Below are 18,627 nucleotides of genomic sequence, written 5' to 3' on the forward strand. Positions count from 1 at the left end.
GCAGAAGTGATGGGCTTTCCCTCTCTCCAGGGACTGAATTACAGATACAGACTGTTTGACTCTTGGGTTTGTGTGATGTGTAATTGCTTTTATAAATTATCTCATAGGAAAACTGCTTGCAGTGTACAATATAAATCTTTTTTTTTTCTGTCTTAGTAATTTGATTGTCAGGAATAAAATGAAAAATAAAAGCAGTTGTGTGTTTTTAATTTCAAACCCAATTTCAATTAAGTTTGTGGAACAGGCAGGTCTGTAGTTCACAGGTTAGTGAGCGAGAGGAGGGCAGCAATTGCTTTTTGTAAGATTCCCTGGAATTTAAGGCGGTGTTTGGCACGTGCTTGTCTCTCTAGGCACAGACTTTCACTTCCAGACAATGCCCTGTAGATGTCACCATTGCCACTTCTCACGGGATGAGGTGCCTGGCTGGCTTCAAGGTAGAAGGAAGAAAGCCCAAATGGCTAAACCGTCTGAGTGTCGAGAAACCAGGACAATCTGGTTGTCCTTACCTGTTTACAGATACTCCTCTGAAACTTCCAAACTCCTTCTGTATCACTTTCATCCACTGTCTGGTACCTGGTATTATAAATCACTCCCCCTTGCAGAAATTCCTCCCTCTGTGAGGTGGGATTCTCCTGTTTTCACCACCTCTTTTCTTTCTTTTCCTCTGGCCCCCACAGGAGCACTGCCTTCTTTGTCCCTCTGTATACACTCTCTTGTCACTCTCATCCCTTTCTACGTCACTTCTATATAAATGGCTCCCAAGTTTTCTAGAGCTTCCTTTTTATCTTTTGATATCTAAACACACGTTTACCTCCCTAAGAAGACCCCAGCATCAGAAAGCAGAAAGCATCTTGAAAATCAACCAAGTGGGGGGTGGGGGAGGGTATACCAGGCGCGGAGGGATGCTGCAGGCAACATAATCAGCACAGGCAGAATGGTAGTAATCCACAAATTGAGTTAATTTAGGAGAAGCAGAAATTCTGAGCCATAGGTAATTATATAAAAAACAGAAGCTCCTCCCACCTGAAATTCCTGAGAGAGTGGGAGAGACCTAGGATGCTCCTGAAATGAGGAGTGGGATTCAAACAAGTTCTTCTGCATCTCAAAGGGACACGTGGTATTTGAGTTAAAAGTATATTTGGGGGGAAAAATGCCCATCCTTACAGGTCCATTGGAGCTGGGTCTTAAGAGTTCCCTGATACACAGAGTATGCAGTTCCAAAGACACTTAAAAGAGAACCCATGACCCCTTTAAACACTTCTGAGCTATAAACACACATACTTCTTAAATTCTTAACACTTCACATCTCACAGTGTTGTGATTTTTGCTTGGGTATTGTCGGGGCTGGGGTGGGGAGCGTGTATCACTCATCCTCTAGAGCGCCTTATCCTAGTTAGAGCCTCAACGAGCTCCCCAATTAGCTCACCACCTTGGTCCTTGGTCCTCTATCTACCCTCTCCTTCCCACCAAGACCCCTGATCTTCCTCCTGTTCTTTCTCACCTCTTGCCTGGATTATTAATAATATCAGCAGAGCCTCCTAATCATTTCCTCTGCTTGGAATTTTCTTTCTGCCATCCATCCCATATGCTGCTACCATAATGATCGTCCTAAAATTCAGCTTCAAACACTTTAGTACTCTGTCCAATACTCTCAGTGCCCTAAAGAGAGTGCCTTCTCTTCACTTTGCTATTCAAGTCCCCAAAACCTTCTGCCTCATTGCTGGCTGTCGTCAGTCCCACACTCCAAACTTTAGGCAAAAGACTCTCCCCACTCCACAGAACTGTTCTTTCCCAGGGCTGTACCACCTGCGGCATGGGATTCCTCCAGCTCTGCCTGCTGAAATCTTATTGCTGCCGGAGTCCACTTCACAAGCATCTGTCCTCTCTGAGGGACCGCCGTGACCCTGGCTGGAAGAATAGCTCTTTCCTGCAGCTCCCTTCACAGTAAGACATCCCTCACATCATGATTTGAGCAAGTGTACCTCCTCGGCAATTAGAAGTCAGGGTCTGAAACATAGTTTTTAAATGTTCAGTTTAACAAATAAGTGTTGCATTAAACAGAACAGCCAGGGTGGACAGTGAAGTGTCCTTGGAATCAGGCATAATTTAGACTGTACATGTGTTGAGGAGGAGGCGGGGTGGGAGCCATGGAGGGAGGCTCTCAGCATAACTCTCTCCAGGCAGTAGGTGCCGCACAAAAGTCCACGCTCCCCACTCTTGCCCCAGATGGAAAGGGACAGAACAATCCACCATGGCACCTGCCCCTTTCAGGAAGCAGATGCCAGAAGGAGACAAGGAGAGGGCTCAGCCTCATCTGGCAGCTTTCTCTCTCCATCTCTCCGTGCTGGCTGGCGCTGTCCCTGAGACACTGCAGAAGACAGTGACATCCTTAGTCATTCACTCATGCTTTAAATGTTCCACAGAAGCTTCTTATTAAAAATGATTTAACATAGTTTCTAGACGGTGATCATCACACAGCAGGTACACTTTAAGTGGGCCACCCCAATGCCTAAGCATACTCTATCACCCCAGGAAGGACTGAGCATGTTCTGGTATTTAAACTATGACATTGCCTCATAGAGTTAGAGGAACTAAATGAAATCAGACTCCAGAGCATGAAAGCCACTTCACTCACATCTTGTCCCCAAAGTCGGACCTTTAGTTACTCCATTTTGTTGAAAAATTGAGGTCTAGGTGGAGTACCTGGGTGGCTCAGTCCATTAAGTGTCTGATTCTTGATTTGGCTCAGGTCATGATCTCAGGGTCCTGAGATCAAGCCCCACATCAGGCTCCATGCTCAGCGGGGAGTCTGCTTGAGATTCTCTCTCTCCCTCTGTCCCTCCCCCTGCTCACACTCTCTTTCTCTTTCTCTCTCTCTCTCAAATAAATAAATAAATCTTAAAAAAAATAACTGAGGTTTAGAAAAGTTAACAAACTTGTCTCTCACAGGGAAGAGGTTTTGGAGCTGAGGCAACCATATCTCCCATCTCCCCAGCATTTCTTCTTTAAAGTTATCATTCATTAGACTTGCTTTTACTTGGAGGGGAGTTTACAGCAATTCACTTCTTTTAAAGTAAAATTCCAGTGACAATGAAGCAGAAACTGTGGTATTTGTCAGAGGGCGTGGGTCTAGATAGGCTGAGTGGCATGGCCTTGTGACGTGCCATTTCCACTCTGCTTGGCTGCCTCCCTGGCCTGTAGGAAAACGACACTAAATTCTACAGCTCAGCATATTTTAAAGGCATGCACTTCTACTATAGAACACTTCTAACCAACTGCCAACCAGGTACTGGGGAAAGCCTGAAGGCTTCCTTTCAAAAGCAGCAAATGAAACTCATCTTTCTTCTCCCTCGGCATCCATCTGTATTCAAAAGAGGTATCATTTAATTTACAAAAGGAAATTATTTATGACAAAGTGTAAGAGAGATGAATTGAATGGGGGCAATTTCTACCTTAGTCAAATATCTATTATTTTCTTATTATGAAAATTATATCATTATCAGTGAAGTTAGCTCTTATCAGTGACCAGTACTGGAGATCTTCCATACAAGTTGAGAAGACTCTGCAATTTTAAGTTTTATTTCCTACCCACCATGACGCTTTCCATTATCAACACCCTACGCCAGGGGTTCTTACTACTTCAAAGAGCTGCATAGTATAGTTGGGGGGGATTTCTGCCCTTTGATATTGGGAATATTTTGATATTTTGGGTGTTATGCTAAGAATTTCTTTAAGCTAGAGTTGTAAAAGTAAAAGCAAACACTCACTGTTGTCCTAGCAAAGTACTGTGGCCACATTTACTTTTGTGACATATAACATACTTCCAGAACAGCAATCACTGAACGGTCCATTTACTACTTCACTAACATTTCCCTCTAAGTTATATGCTGATGAATCATCAGAAGTGCTTGCCTTCTCTCTAAGCCTTAAGTTATTCAAGGTAAAATTAAGGGAAGAGAAGATAATCATAGGGCATTGTCTGTAAGGGAGAGGGACACAAAACACTATATTTAAATGGTCATTTTTTAGGATTTAGGGAGCAACAAAAAGCTTACTGTTTTCAATTTTGATTCAGCTCTGAGAGCTCCATTCAATGGAAAAGGCTCTGCAATACAAAATCCTTTGGTTGGAGGTATAATGGCATCTCAACTGCTTTTGCAGCTCTAGGGCAGACATTTATCCTGATAAATCCCTGGGTTTTAAAATCTGAATGTAACAAATGGCTAAAGCCAGCAAGCATTTATTTTACAAAGGGATTCTACACCTGTCTTTTCTCTCCTCCCCTTTAGCACACACCCTACTCTGACCAAACAACAAAGATAAGTGCTCTGGAGCATGAAGGTGAATCTGGGTGGTCTTCACTATGAGGAGTTTTAGATCTGTTACAGAGCAATCATTGCATTTTAGAAATGATTCCTGAGTGCCTAGGTCTCTATTCATAAATCATTAATATACTGAGAGCTTAAAGAGAGGCAGGAGGACACCACTTTGCAGACAACAGACTTTGAGTGTCCCCTTTCCACATAGGCATATGCTCTACCTTCATCTTCACTCATCTAGAAACCCACCGTGTCCATTGTGGCTCTTCCAAGTCCCCTTCTTAGACCATCCACAGTGGTCTTCCCATTCACAATAACTGGGCTTGCACCTGCACACATAACCTTTTTTATGGCAACAGGTTAAATATTGCCTTAGACAGTTTTCTGGTATCATCCTGTGCAAGTGTTGACTTTTTGATAACTGTTTCACTTTCTGCTTTTTACAATTTTGTTTTTTTTCTCCTTAATTACATTAAAAGCACCTAGAGAGGCAGAGGAAGAGATAGCACATAAGCTTGTGGAAAAACATGGGTGTTGAATATGGAACAACCTGTTTTTGTATCATGGCTCCCATCCCTTTCTAATTATGTGGTCTTTAGAAGGGCTACATAATCTCTCTAGGCTCAGTTTCCTCACCTGTCATATGAGAGTGATATCTAGGCCAGGTAGGATTGTTGTGAGGGTTACAATAATATAAATATTATAAATAAATATATATTATATATAATTATATATTATATTCTGGGTATTTTTTCTTTAAGATTTTATCTATTTATTTGAGACAGAGAGAGAGCACAAGCACAGGGAGCGGCAGGCAGAGGGAGGGGGAGAAGCAGGCTCACCAACCAGGGAGTCCGATGCAGGACTCGATCCCAGGACCCTGGGATCATGACCTGAGCCGAAGGCAGATGCTTAACGACTGAGCCACCCAGGTGCCCCTATATCCTATGTATCTTATGTATACCATATTATATATTATTATATACACAATATATATTATTATTTTATATATACATATATATACATATAAAATATATCTAAAGTGTATAGGACACTGGAGATGGTCAATAAGCAGGGGTGATACTGTTTTTAAGGAGTTCTGCCTTTTACTTTTTTGAATCTTCCATAGAAACTTTCATAGGGTAAAAATCTACCAATGAAAGTGAGTTGAAAAGCTGAAGTTGAAATATATAAACTATATTTAAAAACATAAACCCTTAACTAACAACAGAAACATAGATGAGGTGAATATAGCAAAATGTTAGTAAGTATTAAATGTAGATGATGGGTGTTTGGATGTTGTGCTTTCTACTCTTCTTTATTTAAAATTATTGTGTGACATAAGGTCAAATAGTAAGAGCAATATACATATATACAGGGGAAAAAGGAGGCTGATGCATTATTAGTTTTTATTAAGCTTAAATAGTACACACGTTTGACATTAGTTTTCAAGTCTTTTATGCCTAAACTATTTAATAATAAATAAGAAAAACAATTAAAACCCATCATCTACTATCATATTTATAAAGCCAAAGATTAAAATGATGCAAATCAATATAAAAATATTGAATAAATATAATAATTCTTATTAAAAATAAGATGAAAATAAATACAGCCTCAGATATAACTTGTATAAAACTTGATGGTACACGGCAAGGCACACCACTTAATACAGGACCATAGCCTGGATTGTTTCCTGGGTTGGCCACCAGGGGCTGCTAAAGAGTAGCATTCCTGGGAACCAGGCCTCAAGAAAAAGAAAAATCGTTCAACTTGACCCTAAGAAGTGCAGAGTCCGAGAGTCAGGCTCCTTACTACACCACCCAGAGGTCTCGCACCACAGATTTCAGCCTATCTGTTTGGCCTGTGGTGAGGACCACGCCTTGCTGCAGGGCCGGAGCTGCCTGGAACCAACGCAAGTGTGAGGTTGATGTTAGCACCTCAATGTGGCATCTTGGAATCCCTGGACACTGGGCTCAGGCTGTCACAGCTGACAATCTTCATAGCTACTCTGCCAGGAGCTGTAAAGCAAGGGGGCCGGAATGGAAGATTCTTATCTAGGCTTCTAATTCCTTTTTTCTAGTGACTTCCCATACACTGAGACTTACTTCCAATACATCCTTAATGGTATCAGCACATTCTGGAAAAAAAAAATATATATATATAGCAGCAGCTGAATAGCTAGACTAGAAAATTATTTCTATCCTAAAGTACATCCCAGGCCAAACTCTTTATGTACATTTATAGCAAAATAAGAATGGTTTGTACTATGTCTTAGCTTTGTATGTCTCGTCTGTGTCTTATTCATCTCATTTGAGAGTAAAATATTGGAGGACAGGGCTTTGTTAGATTTCCTCGTACTCAAAAACGTTTTACTCAATAATTGTTTGAAGTAACTTCACTCATTAATTTACGACATTCTCACAATAACCTTGTGAAGCATTATTAACCCTATTTGAAATTAAGGGAACAGAGACTCAAGGATGACTGGTCAGAGGGGACTTGGATAGCAGAGCCGGAGCAAGGGCAAGGTTATTATTCCTTTCGGTGATGTGATGAGGCTCAGAGAGGGGCAGTAACTTGCTCAAGGTCTCATACAGAGATGGAGGCAAAAACGGGGCTCACTCCTTGCTGGTCCCGTGCCAGGCTTTGCGGACAGATCTGCTACAGTATAGAAACAATACAGGAGTAGACTTCCAAGGCACATGGTCAAGTCTCCTAACCAGAAAAGAAAAGAGATACTGCCTTTCCATGCTGGCTGGGGGGGTCACACTCTTCAGAGCTGGAATGATCTGCTCTGGATACTCCCACACGGAATAATAATGTATTGGCTTCCCATGAGAGTGACACCGAGCATCTCAGGATCATGAGACCTTGAAATAGAGGGCTCCCCCAGCGGTTTCCTGGTTGCTGTCCCTCTATTTTTCTAGGTGGTCCCGCCCCGCCTCCTACCTCCTAGTCTAATCTGGTGCGACTGGGCAAACTCTCAAATCAACCATCTTAACCACGTGGGACACATGGCAGCCTCTGTGGAAGCCACTTATGTTCAACTACAGACTTTTTTTTTTTAACATGCCCATTTTTAGTTCTGGGGTTTATCTGGAGAGAGAGTTGAGATCGGAGAGACAGAAAAGCACACATTGTGTGGGAGGTGAAATGCCATGGTCGTTTGGGAGGCCTGTCTGGAGCTGCTGGTTGTGATTTACTGAAAAGAACATGAAATTCATGTCTGCCATCAGTCTTGCTGAATGTCATGCCGAGCGCACCTCGAGGAGTAGGGAGGTCTGAAGGTAATGCCTACAAATCACCTGCTAGACCTTTTTGGTCTCTGATTTAAGAGCCATGTGTATACTGCAGAGAAATAAAACTCTTGGTCCATGGGCCAACAAGGAATATTCCGGGGGCACAGAACCACATAACTATGGGGAACCAGCCCTTAATTTTTGCCCAGGAACTCCCTTCTCCGCCATAATGCCATAAATGGGGTCCAAAAGTTCCAACTTGGGAACACAGCACATATTACCAATATGTTATATCAATGTCTGTTGATATGTCTAGCCATAGAAACTTTTATCAAGGATTGGTTACATGATGAGCACCGGGTGATGTATGGAATAGTTGAATCCCTATAGTGTACAGCCGAAACTAATGTAACACTCTGTGTTAACTACAGTGGCATTAAAATTTAAACAAAGAATTTGTTAAGACACTGGATGACGCATGGGAAGAGTAATCCCAGAAGGGCAGAGTAACAACATCAATGTTATCATTGAACTTCAATGGACAACCCTGTTCTCCTCTCTTTATTAAAGACTTGACAGTCAGTAGAAAATACACATCAAGCTGAAGAATAAAAAAACATGCCTCTCTCTACTAAGAAAACTGTTCAATATATACCACAGCAACTCAGGCCTTGTTGACCCCTCAAAAATGTGTTTGTAATTTTAATTCTTGCAGGGGTGGGTGTAGAGTGACTTGAGCTGTCCAAGGTTGATACCAATGGTACTAGACCAGAAAGGAAGGTATACAATTCAAAGTGGTCATTCATTGGGAACACCGTGGTTGGGAAAGAGGCTGAAACTATGGATAAAACTGAAGTCCGTTCTTGTCTTTCACTACACCAACAAACTGGGTCTTTCTGCTGAAAGCTTTAAGAAAAACAGAAAACAACAACAAAGAAAGGCAGCTCAGGCTTCTGTACTGGGGGCAGTGGAGGGGGGGGCGGTTGCTGTAGGATGTCATAAAAAGCCAGAGTCCTCCATGCTTTAATGTTCAGGTGATAAACAAAACCAGGGACGTGGTGCTACTTAACATTCTTCTGCTGCTCTTCTTTAAAGTAGCCAGACACTTAGCTAGTTCATTTTCTTATTTGGAGAGCATTTACAAAGTATTTTTATTTCCTCCCATTTATAGTTACCAGAAGGTCCATATATGAAACTCAAAATGCCTTATGGGTTTTTAACATGCTGATTCATAATGTTCAAACCTCGAAGGTAAATGTTCATCTTCTCCCCCAAACATGCCTTGGCTATTTCTTGCTGGAACACAAATGCATTCCATCAGACACCAGGCTCCCATTAACCCCTTCTCCACTGTCGAGAGGTGGGAAAGCTTAGCTACATCATGGCTAATGACAGACTCAGCGTGTGGATGGCTCCAGAAGCCTCTGGACAACTAATTTGCTGAGAAGAAACCAACTCTCTGCATTTTCAGAGAAGCCAAGGGAGCAGAGAGGATGCCGCCCACCCCATACTGCTCAGTGAACACTGTGAGCGTGGCCCCGACTCCTCAGCCATGTTGCCCCCAGACCTGGCACGTTCCATTTCCCATCAACAGCCAAAGTGGAACAGCACTGTGGCCCTGCCTCCCTTTTATCTGAAATGTGCAGAAATTTTAGAATTTGGCCATTTCATCCCTAAAATGCAAACAGTCTCATGTTCTATTCTCTTCAAAGATCTCACCTTCAAAACGTTCATTTATACCTTCTTTCATTTTTTACATAACGCTCCCTTTTGAAATCAAGGTTACTAAATCATTCTTCCCAGACGAATTTCTCTCACACATACGTATAAACTTGGCTCCCAGGACATTAGATGTTGCTGCTGGAGATTTATATGACCTTCTGAAAATCAAATCAGTCTCTAACTCTAAACCCAAACTAAGACCGCTGCTCCTGACACACACACAACTATCACCATCACCACCCTTTTTTCCAGCAAAAAGCCCCTCAACAGTCACCAAACGTGGCCTCACCTTTCTGGAGAAGTACTGAGTGGACACGGCGAGTGCCTGGAAGCCACACACGGCCCTCCGCAGCTCCCCGCGCACGAGACCCAGCTGCCTGGCCTGCTGCTGACACCTCTCCTTCAGCCGTTGTACAAGCAGCCGCTCGGCCTCGCGACCCTGCAGGTCCGGCTTGGGGGAAAACCCATTTCGGGGCGCTGCAGTCCTCTGTTTGGGGTATCCTGCAGAGAAAAAACAGTTGCCCGTGAAAAAACATTCATCCCAAACGTGACAACAGCTCTTGGGTATAGAAGGATTTCATTCAGAGCAAGTGGCCGAGAAGGTACTGCTCATGGTTGGTCATTTTAGATACTGACAAGAAAAAAAGACAGGGGCTTTAAATATTTGCTCTGTTTATGTGGTTCTCAGTGCAGAGTTTCATGCTTAGGAAAAGAATAAGAGACAAAATCGTCAGCTTCCTTCCAGCTCCCTGCATTTCTTCTAAGTCTGCTTAGAGAGATTGATGCAGGTGTTTGTTTTTTGGGTTTTTTTTTCCTTCAAGGGGATTGCTCTGTGAAAATGTCTAATGGGAAATCAATCAATCAATCAATCAATCCAGGTTGAAGTTAGAGTTAGAACCTAGCAACCTTTCAATTGGGCATCCGGGAGAAATGCCTACATGTCCCTTCACTCCCTTACTAGGATTGCTCTACAGACCCTCTCTTTGATGTCGGGATCAAGTCATACTTCTCACAACCTCTGCTCCAGGGATTTCTGGATTTAAATTCCTAAGGCATCAATGTCCTCCAAAATACTCCCCCCACGCGACCACTCATGCCACCTCTAGGCTAAAGGTCCAGTCCAAGCCACCATAACCTCCACCTTCTAATGGGAAGCCCTGCTTCTTCTCATCTTTCACTGCACAACAGACAGAATGATCTTTATGAATATAAAGCAGCTCTTGACCTTCACGGACCCCTCCCTGCTACTGTCCTCCATTGCAGGAAAAACGAAGTGCTCATTCCTTCCCGTGGCCCACAAGCCCTCTGAGGTCCAGCTCCTGCTGGGCAAACAGGTGTGGGGAAGCCACAGAGGAAGGAACCAGAAACTCCACCTGGGGCTGGCGACAGGGTGGGGGAGGTTTTAAGGAGAATGACTATTGGGGCGCCTGGGTGGCTCAGTCGTTAAGCGTCTGCCTTCGGCTTAGGTCATGATCCCGGGCTCCTGGGATCAAGCCCCGCATCGGGCTCCCTGCTCAGCGGGGGTGCTGCTTCTCCCACTCCCCCTGCTTGTGTTCCCTCTCTTGCTGTCTCTGTCTCTGTCAAATGAATAAATAAAATCTTTAAAAAAAAAAAGAGAATGACTATTAAGTGGAAGCTTGGGGGGGGGGTGGTTAAAGTCAAGGCCCCCAGGAAGAGCTCAATGCATTGAACGCATCATAGTCAAAGACCTGAGGGTGAGCCAGAGTCTCCCTCAGAACCCCTGTGCTTCCAGTGTGAGGCTCAGACCCAGCCTGGCACACACAGAAAACCTCGGTGGTGGACGGTGGACCTCTATTCCCCAAGAACATTCTTTCCTTTGCTCAAGCAGAGAACATGACATGGACACAGAGCACACAATCACAAGCAAACTTTAATATTTCAAAAATTCTTTAGTCTCTCCGGCCACCTCCAAAATATCGGGGAGTAACAAAAAAAAAAACCAAATCAGTAAACGGTCTCTTCGGTACCCGATACACTGAGACACAGCAGGGTAGCAGGCTTACTTTACTGAACACCCAAGTGGCCTCATCTTTTAAGGGGAAAAGATGGTTAACTGATCTAAATACTTCTGATTGTTAAATTAACGGCAACCATGCTAATTTTAATTAAATCTTCCTTTTCTTAAGAAATCATCAGAGATTGCAAAAAGCAACCTCACATATGACATATCTTAAACTATTATGGCTTAATGAAGTAGTAGAATGTGAAATTAATGCTTCTTTAAAATGGTCTTTATGACAGTGGAATACATAGTAATTCAGAAAATTCACTTGCACGTCGTAGGCAAATCAATCTTAATATGTGCTCAATCCCAATATTCTCAATACTGATAACAAAAGAAAAATAATTACCAACAAAATGTGAGAGATTTCACTGCTGCCTGCATTAAACTCTAAGACACAGCCTAAGACCCAAGGCAGATTTTTTTCATGATTACCATTTTCCATTTTATTGGTGTGGCTGGTGATTTTATAAAACACTCTAGTGTTTTAATTAATGTGTTGAGGTACCAGGTACCCTACACCATTATATATATCTTATATATGTATAATAGAAGGCACTTCTTTTAGAAATTCAAAGGATAATAATAAAAGATATCTCTAGCTCAGTGAATTATAGCTAATTACAACCTACAGCATAGAGAATCAGCTCTGACTTTGTGCATATTGTAAGCACTCATGTTGTATGTTTTTGACTGTCAGATTTTTATTCTGTTATTACTATGACTATTATTTTCATCCTTATCATTAGTCCTAGGTTAGCAATGATACTCAGCGGTAAATGGACAACATAAAAAAAGGATTTGGTGAAATCCTATTCTTGGTGTTCACTGATACCCACGATATTATGATATTGCTTTAATTCACACACTCAAAATCCAGTGTTCTACTGAACACCACTACACACAGTCCACATTCTACTCGGAGGGCCACCAAACTGATGTTCTGAGCTAAGGCAGAGGCTCCCCTGAGAACATCAGCTTTTGGTATCAACACACCAAGTAGAAGATTTGCGGCTTTCTGGCACTTATGAAACCAATCTTTGTTAGGGGCTCCTGGCTAGTTACACATTTGGCCTCCAACCACGGTCACAGCACAGACTAAGACTCAGGCCCCAGCGATAAGGCTTATTGGAAGGAAACCCAGAGACACAGGTTGGTTGTGGGGTTGTCTATTGCTTTAGCTGAAAAGGGTCCTGCCATTTTCTGAATAGATCAGCTAGAACTCTGCATAGGACCAATAATCATTTTACCGTCAGCAGCATATTTTGGGGCCTCATCAAAACCAGTATTCTTTCTTGTGCTGTCATGTTTGTTAAGTACTTCTATAGTTAACTCCCTGAAGTATTGTTCTGTCACTTACTTTCCTGTCCACCCACATGTCACACCATTCCCAGTACAGTATGTGAGGACATACATGGACTCATCTACCATCTGGGAGACAGATGGAGCTTATGTTGAAAGAAAAATGACTGACACACAGCTAGCTTTACCTGTTTCACTAAAAATTAAGGAGAGTTTTGTTTGTTTCTATGGTCTTCTCCTAAAAGCCAGCACATAATGGAGCTAAGATGCCAATCGGCTTGGGAAGAAAGGTGTTAAGGGAACATGATGGAAAACTTGCAGAGGGCAGTGATCACATGGAGTTCATGGAGCACGTGGTTGGCACTGGGAAGAGGCTTGCTGACAGTGACTGACTTCTGACCTCCTACACCCATGCTTCTCTGGAAGAGCCAGAGAAATGCTTTAAATGAGGGGTATGCCATGTCACCTGAGGACACTTCCAGGTGCTGGAAGGTTTTGTTACCATCTCCTTCCCTGTTCCTTGCAGTATTTATATTACTTCCAGGGCAGTCGAAGGTTCAAAGCAGGCAGGCATGCCACTGACCTCTCTCTACAGTCAGACAGAGCCTACTCCCAGGTGTTTGGTCTCTTTCCCAAAAATTGGTCTCCTATAATAGTCTTCTGATTTCCACTCAGTTGAATGAGGAAGCTGATTTAATGAATAAAAACCTTCCGAGTAAGGCTTATTGATGGCTTTGGAGTCTTTAAATGAAGCGAAAAAGGTTAGAAATAACCAGTTTTTTACTGACTAATCCTTGTAATCTTCCAGTTAATGAGGTTTATCCCCACAGCAACTCTTTCATATGAAATATATGAACAGAAACACCTAGACCAGTGTCTTGCCATGACCTATGGACGAGAGCTGATTTCATATGCACACTTCATGTCCTGTGTTTTGTGGGGAAGCAAAATATTTGACAGCTTTTATCGAGCACCCACTCTGTGAATGACCTGTGCAAGCTCCAGAAGGAAGTGCACAGGAATGAAGCCCTATCCTTGACCTGAGGCCATCTGTGGTCCGAGGGGGCCCAGCCCGGTCTGGATTTCACATTTCTAACTCCTTGCCCAGGGCTCTTCCCACTTCAGCACACTGCTGGCCTGCTCTACAGCATCTCTGACAGATCTCACAGGTTCGGGGCATACTCTAAATCCAGAACATCCTCCCATTATCTCAATCTCACCCCAATCCCAACTCCTCTTCAGCCATCCTACTGGCTGCATAACTCTGATTGGAGGCAGACAGAATCTGTGATGATCCCAGAGACAACAGGCAGCTCAGAGGAAAAAGCCAGTGACCTTATATTCTCACAAAGGTGAATGCAAGCTGTTTGCGTGCAAAGGCAGAGCACTGGGGAGAACGCAGCCCTTGAAAATGGAAAGAGAGTATTAAAAATTCATCAGCAGCCACCCTATCTAGAGGATTCTAATGGATGGAAAAACGTGGTTTAATCTTAAAGCTGGGAGCTTAACTGACATGATAAACAAACAGGGCAGCATTGGAATCTGCATATTTACAACATCTGAGAAGGCCCATGACCTTAACCCTTCTAAATACGAATGGTAGGACACAACTTAGACAGATAGCCTTCTGGCTTAAGGAAAAGCACTTCATGAGTTTGGCCAATGTCCTAGCAGAAAGGAAATCTGATTCTTGCAGACTGGCACCAGCAGGACCCCCTAGGTAGCACAGGTGCCCAGTTCTTCGTGGTCTGGGACAGGCTTTATTTTTCTTAAACGGATCTAAATTTATTCCAGAAAATTCTGCCAAGTAGCACACTATTTTCCTATTTAGTCCTGGCACTTGTTTGCCTGAGGTTGGCTAGTGGTGGGGAAGGTGAGCAGCAAATGGAGCGAGGGTAGGAAATTTCCTTCCAGGCAGTCCTGAGCACGGGTGAGGGCAGGAATGACTAAACTGGGTATGAACCTGCTACGCTCTAGAAAGGAGAGGTTTACATTTCCTATTCCAAGGAAGGAGTAGATTCTTTTCTATATTGATGTATAAATGGACAAAAAAACCCAGAAAGTTATAATTAGGGTTTCCAAAGCCAACTATGAAAAATTTGTCACTATACTCCACTCTCTGGGTAAAATAAATATTGACATAAAAATATTCTCATCTTCAGGACATTTCTTATTATTTATAAGAAGTACAGGTATCATGGTAAATCTGAACTTTTTTCCAAGGGTGAAAAATCATGGTTTAATAGTAGTATAACAATTGCTAAAATTTTATATTAAAAAAATAGAACTGTTTTTGGCCAAGATGGAGTGAGAAGGATCAGACATACCCTCTGATCTGAAACTAACCCAAAAAAAAACTCAGTCAAAATATATAAGACAATGGTTTTCAAGGTATCAACATTAGGTGATGAAGCACAGGGATCCCCAAGCTGGAAAGCAAAGTAAGTGATCAGCCAATTTCCTGAAGTGACTTTGCAGGCTGTGGCATGAGGCTGGGACCTGGTGGTTTCCCCAAATTGAGAAAAATGGAGATGAGGGCTCAGGGAGCTGAGGGCTCAGAGGTTACAAGGCAGATTAGCAGGGAGAATATCATTCCATTGAGAGAGCACTCTGGACAGGTGCAGAGGGTCCCCTCGAGGTTTTGGACAAGTGCATGCCTGAGAGGAGAGTATCCAAGGCCAGGGGGGAAAAATTCCACAAAGGACTACAGGGAATAATTCCTGTGAGTTCACAGAGGTTCAGAATCTCCTCCTGTTCTCATCAGCCAGAGTGGAACACCTCATAATTCATGAGGCAATGGACAGAACACCCAGAAGGGTCTTGACTTGGTAGTATGGTAAAATTCACTCTGGTCTGATCCCTAGTTGGGACCTGCCTAACAAAGCTGACAAGCAAGACCCAAAATAATCAAACTCTTTCTGAGTAACATAGTTTTATTTAAGAACAAAACTTAAGACTATGCACAGGAATAAAAAAAATCCACTAGCCAACAAGGAAAAATTTAGAATGTCTGGCATCTAAAAGAATTCTCAGGCACGCAAATAAACAGGGATATATAACCCATAACAAGGAGAGATGCAATCATTTGAGGCCCACAAGAAATGACACAGATGATTAACAGTTATTTGTAACTACATTCCATATGTTCATGAAGCTAGCAGAACGACTGAATATGTCAAGTAGAAACAAAGCAGGATTTAAAAAAAAAAAGGGGGCCTAAATAAAAATTCTAGAAATTGAAAACTCCAATGTCTAAGATGAAAAATATACAGAATGGGATTGGGATTAAGAGTAGATTCAGACATGACATAAGGGAAGATTTTAACATGAATGTTCAAAGCAGCATTACTCATAGTAGCCCCAAACTGACCACAACGCAAATGTCCATCAACTGATGAAAGTAAACCAAATGTGATATATCCACGTAATGGAATATTATTCAGCTGAAACCAGGAATAAAATACCGATTCATGCTTTGACATGAATGAACTTCAAAAACATTATGCAATGTCAAAGAAACCAGTATAAAAGGCCATATACTGTATGGTTCAATGTATATGAAATGTCTAGAATAAACACATCCATAAAACAGAAAGTAGAGTAGTAGCTGTCAGGGGCCCCATGAGCTGAAAGTGGTCCCTAACTGACAGCCAGCAAGTAAACAGACACCTCAGTCTTACAACCACAATGAACTGGTTCGATCAATAACCTGAATGCATTTCAAAGTGGATTTTTTCTCTAGAGCCTCCTCCAGTCAAGAACTTAGCCCAGCTGACATCATGATTTCAGCCTCATGATACTCTGAACAGAGAACCCACTTACACCACACCTGGGTGTCTAACCTATAGAACTGTGACCAGTAGAACAAACAAACAGGTGTTATTATTTTCAAAAAGAAAAAGGAAAGGAAAATTAGCAAACATACCATAAGAGAAACTACCCAAAATGAAACAGAGAAAAATGACTGAAAGAAATAAACAGTGTTGGGGGCACCTGGGTGGCTCAGTGGGTTAAGCGTCTGCCTTCGGCTTGGGTCATGATCCCAGGGTCCTGGGATCAAGTATGCATTGGGCTCCCTGCTCAGCGGGGAGTCGGCTTCTCCCTCTCTCTCTACCCCTCCCCCTAGCTTGTGCTCTATCTCTTTCTCTAGGTCTCTCTTGCTCTCAAATAAATAAATAAATAAAATCTTAAAAAAAGAAGAAGAAATGAACAGTGTTATGTTTGGACAGAAGCTGTGGTCAACATCAAGTGGCCTAAAGTTTGTACAATTGGAGTCCCTGAAAGAGGAGGGGTTAGACCTGAACATTTCTGAAGAAATGATGCGCAGCAATTTTCCAAATTTTATGAAAACTGTATATCCACAGATCTAAGAATCACAACAAACCTCAAGCACAAAACCACGAAAAAAAAAGATACCAAGGTATAGTGTAATCACATTGCTCAAAACCAGTGATAAAGAGAACAGCTTTAAAACAGCCAGAGTAGGAAAAGATATATTATGTACAAAGAAATGAAGATAAGGATAGCAGTCTGCTTTCACTGGAAACCATTCAAACAAAAAGACACTAGAACATCTTTAAATACTTCAGGGGAAAAAAAAGGTCAACCTGAATTCTGAACAAAGTGACAGTATTTTTGAGAAATGAAAGTAATAAACAAAAACAGAAAGATTCTACCACCAGAAAACCTCCACCACCAAGAAAGTCAAAGAAAATCTTTTACGTAGAAGAAAAATGATACCAGATGGAAATCTGGTTCTGCATAAAGGAACAAAATTCCAGATGGAATCTGGATCTGCATAAAGGAACAAAAAGCACTAGAAATGAGAACTAAGTGAGTAAATCTAAGACTTTTCTTTTTCTTTTTTTTTTGAATTTCCGCAGATGAAAATTTATTAAATAAAATGAATCTTACTTAAATGAATAAGTAAAATAAATTAGTAATATAAACTTAATATGCATGTTAATCTCTGTTTCCCTTTGAGATACTTTTGTTTTTTTTTGCTGTTGTTGTTGTTTTGTTTTTATATTTAAAATTTAAACTTTATTTAGCTACATCGAATTTCACTTTTTATTTTTTCCGGATAGTCTGATATTTTTTATTTGCTTTTAACTTGACCTAAGTGTTGCTTAACAAATTTTTAAAACTGTTTTTTTTTCTGGAATATTTTTTTTTCATATTTCAGCTATTAATTCCTATAAGTAGTGTATCATGGTTAAATAATCTCTACTATTTCTGTTTTTGATAAATATTAAGTCTTTTTTAACTTGATAACTAGCTATTTTTTTAAAAAATATCAATGGTTTATTAAAGTTACTAGTTAACTCAGACACAATTTTTTGTACTTTTGAAATTTAGTTATGATTCTTTTATTTTATTTAAATTCAAGTTAGTTAACATACTGTGTTATTATTAGTTTCGGGGGTAGAATTTAGTGATTCATTAGTTGCATATAACACCCAGTGATCATTACATCAAGTGCCCTCCTCAATGCCCATCACCAATTACCCCATCCTCCCATCCATTTCCCCTCCAGCAACCCTCAGTGTGTTCCCTGTAGTTAAGAGTCTCTGGGGCGCCTGGGTGGCTCAGTCAGTTAAGCTTCAGGCCAGGTCATGATCTCAGGGTCCTGGGACCAAGCCCAGAGTTGAGCTCTCCGTTGAGTGCGGAGTCTGCTTATCTCTCTCCCTCCCCTCTGCCCCTCCTCCTGCTCATGCTCTCTCGCTCTCATACAAATAAGTAAGATCTTTTTTTTTTAAAGAGTCTCTTATGGTTTGCCTCCCTCTCTGTTTTTTCCCTTCCCTTCCCCTATATTCATCTGTTTTGTTTCTCAAATTCTGCATATAAGTGAAATCATATGGTATTTGCCTTTCCCTGACTTATTTCGCTTAGCACAATACATTCTTGTTCTACCCATGTCGTTGCAAATGGCAAGATTTCATTCTTTTTGACGGCTGAATAATATTCCATTGTGTGTGTGTGTGTGTGTGTGTGTGTGTGTGTGTGTGTGTGTGTGTGT

General features: G+C 41.7%; 1 protein-coding gene across 7 annotated transcripts in view; it reads right to left on the reverse strand.

Moving 5' to 3' along the window:
• The window catches only part of MTUS2 (microtubule associated scaffold protein 2), a 581,138-nt gene that overhangs the window by 120,916 nt on the left and 441,595 nt on the right, over positions 1 to 18,627 (reverse strand). For all 7 annotated transcript variants that reach the window (XM_025874487.2, XM_073894733.1, XM_073894728.1 and 4 more), the window contains one exon: positions 9,573 to 9,784. In XM_025874487.2, coding sequence (XP_025730272.1) covers positions 9,573 to 9,784 — 212 coding nt within the window. The remainder of the gene's footprint in view (positions 1 to 9,572; positions 9,785 to 18,627) is intronic.

This window comes from Callorhinus ursinus, unplaced genomic scaffold (assembly GCF_003265705.2).
Source record: "Callorhinus ursinus isolate GAN/ISIS: 27379988/994484 unplaced genomic scaffold, GSC_fseal_2.0 scaffold7, whole genome shotgun sequence".
Classification (NCBI taxonomy): Eukaryota; Metazoa; Chordata; class Mammalia; order Carnivora; family Otariidae; genus Callorhinus; species Callorhinus ursinus.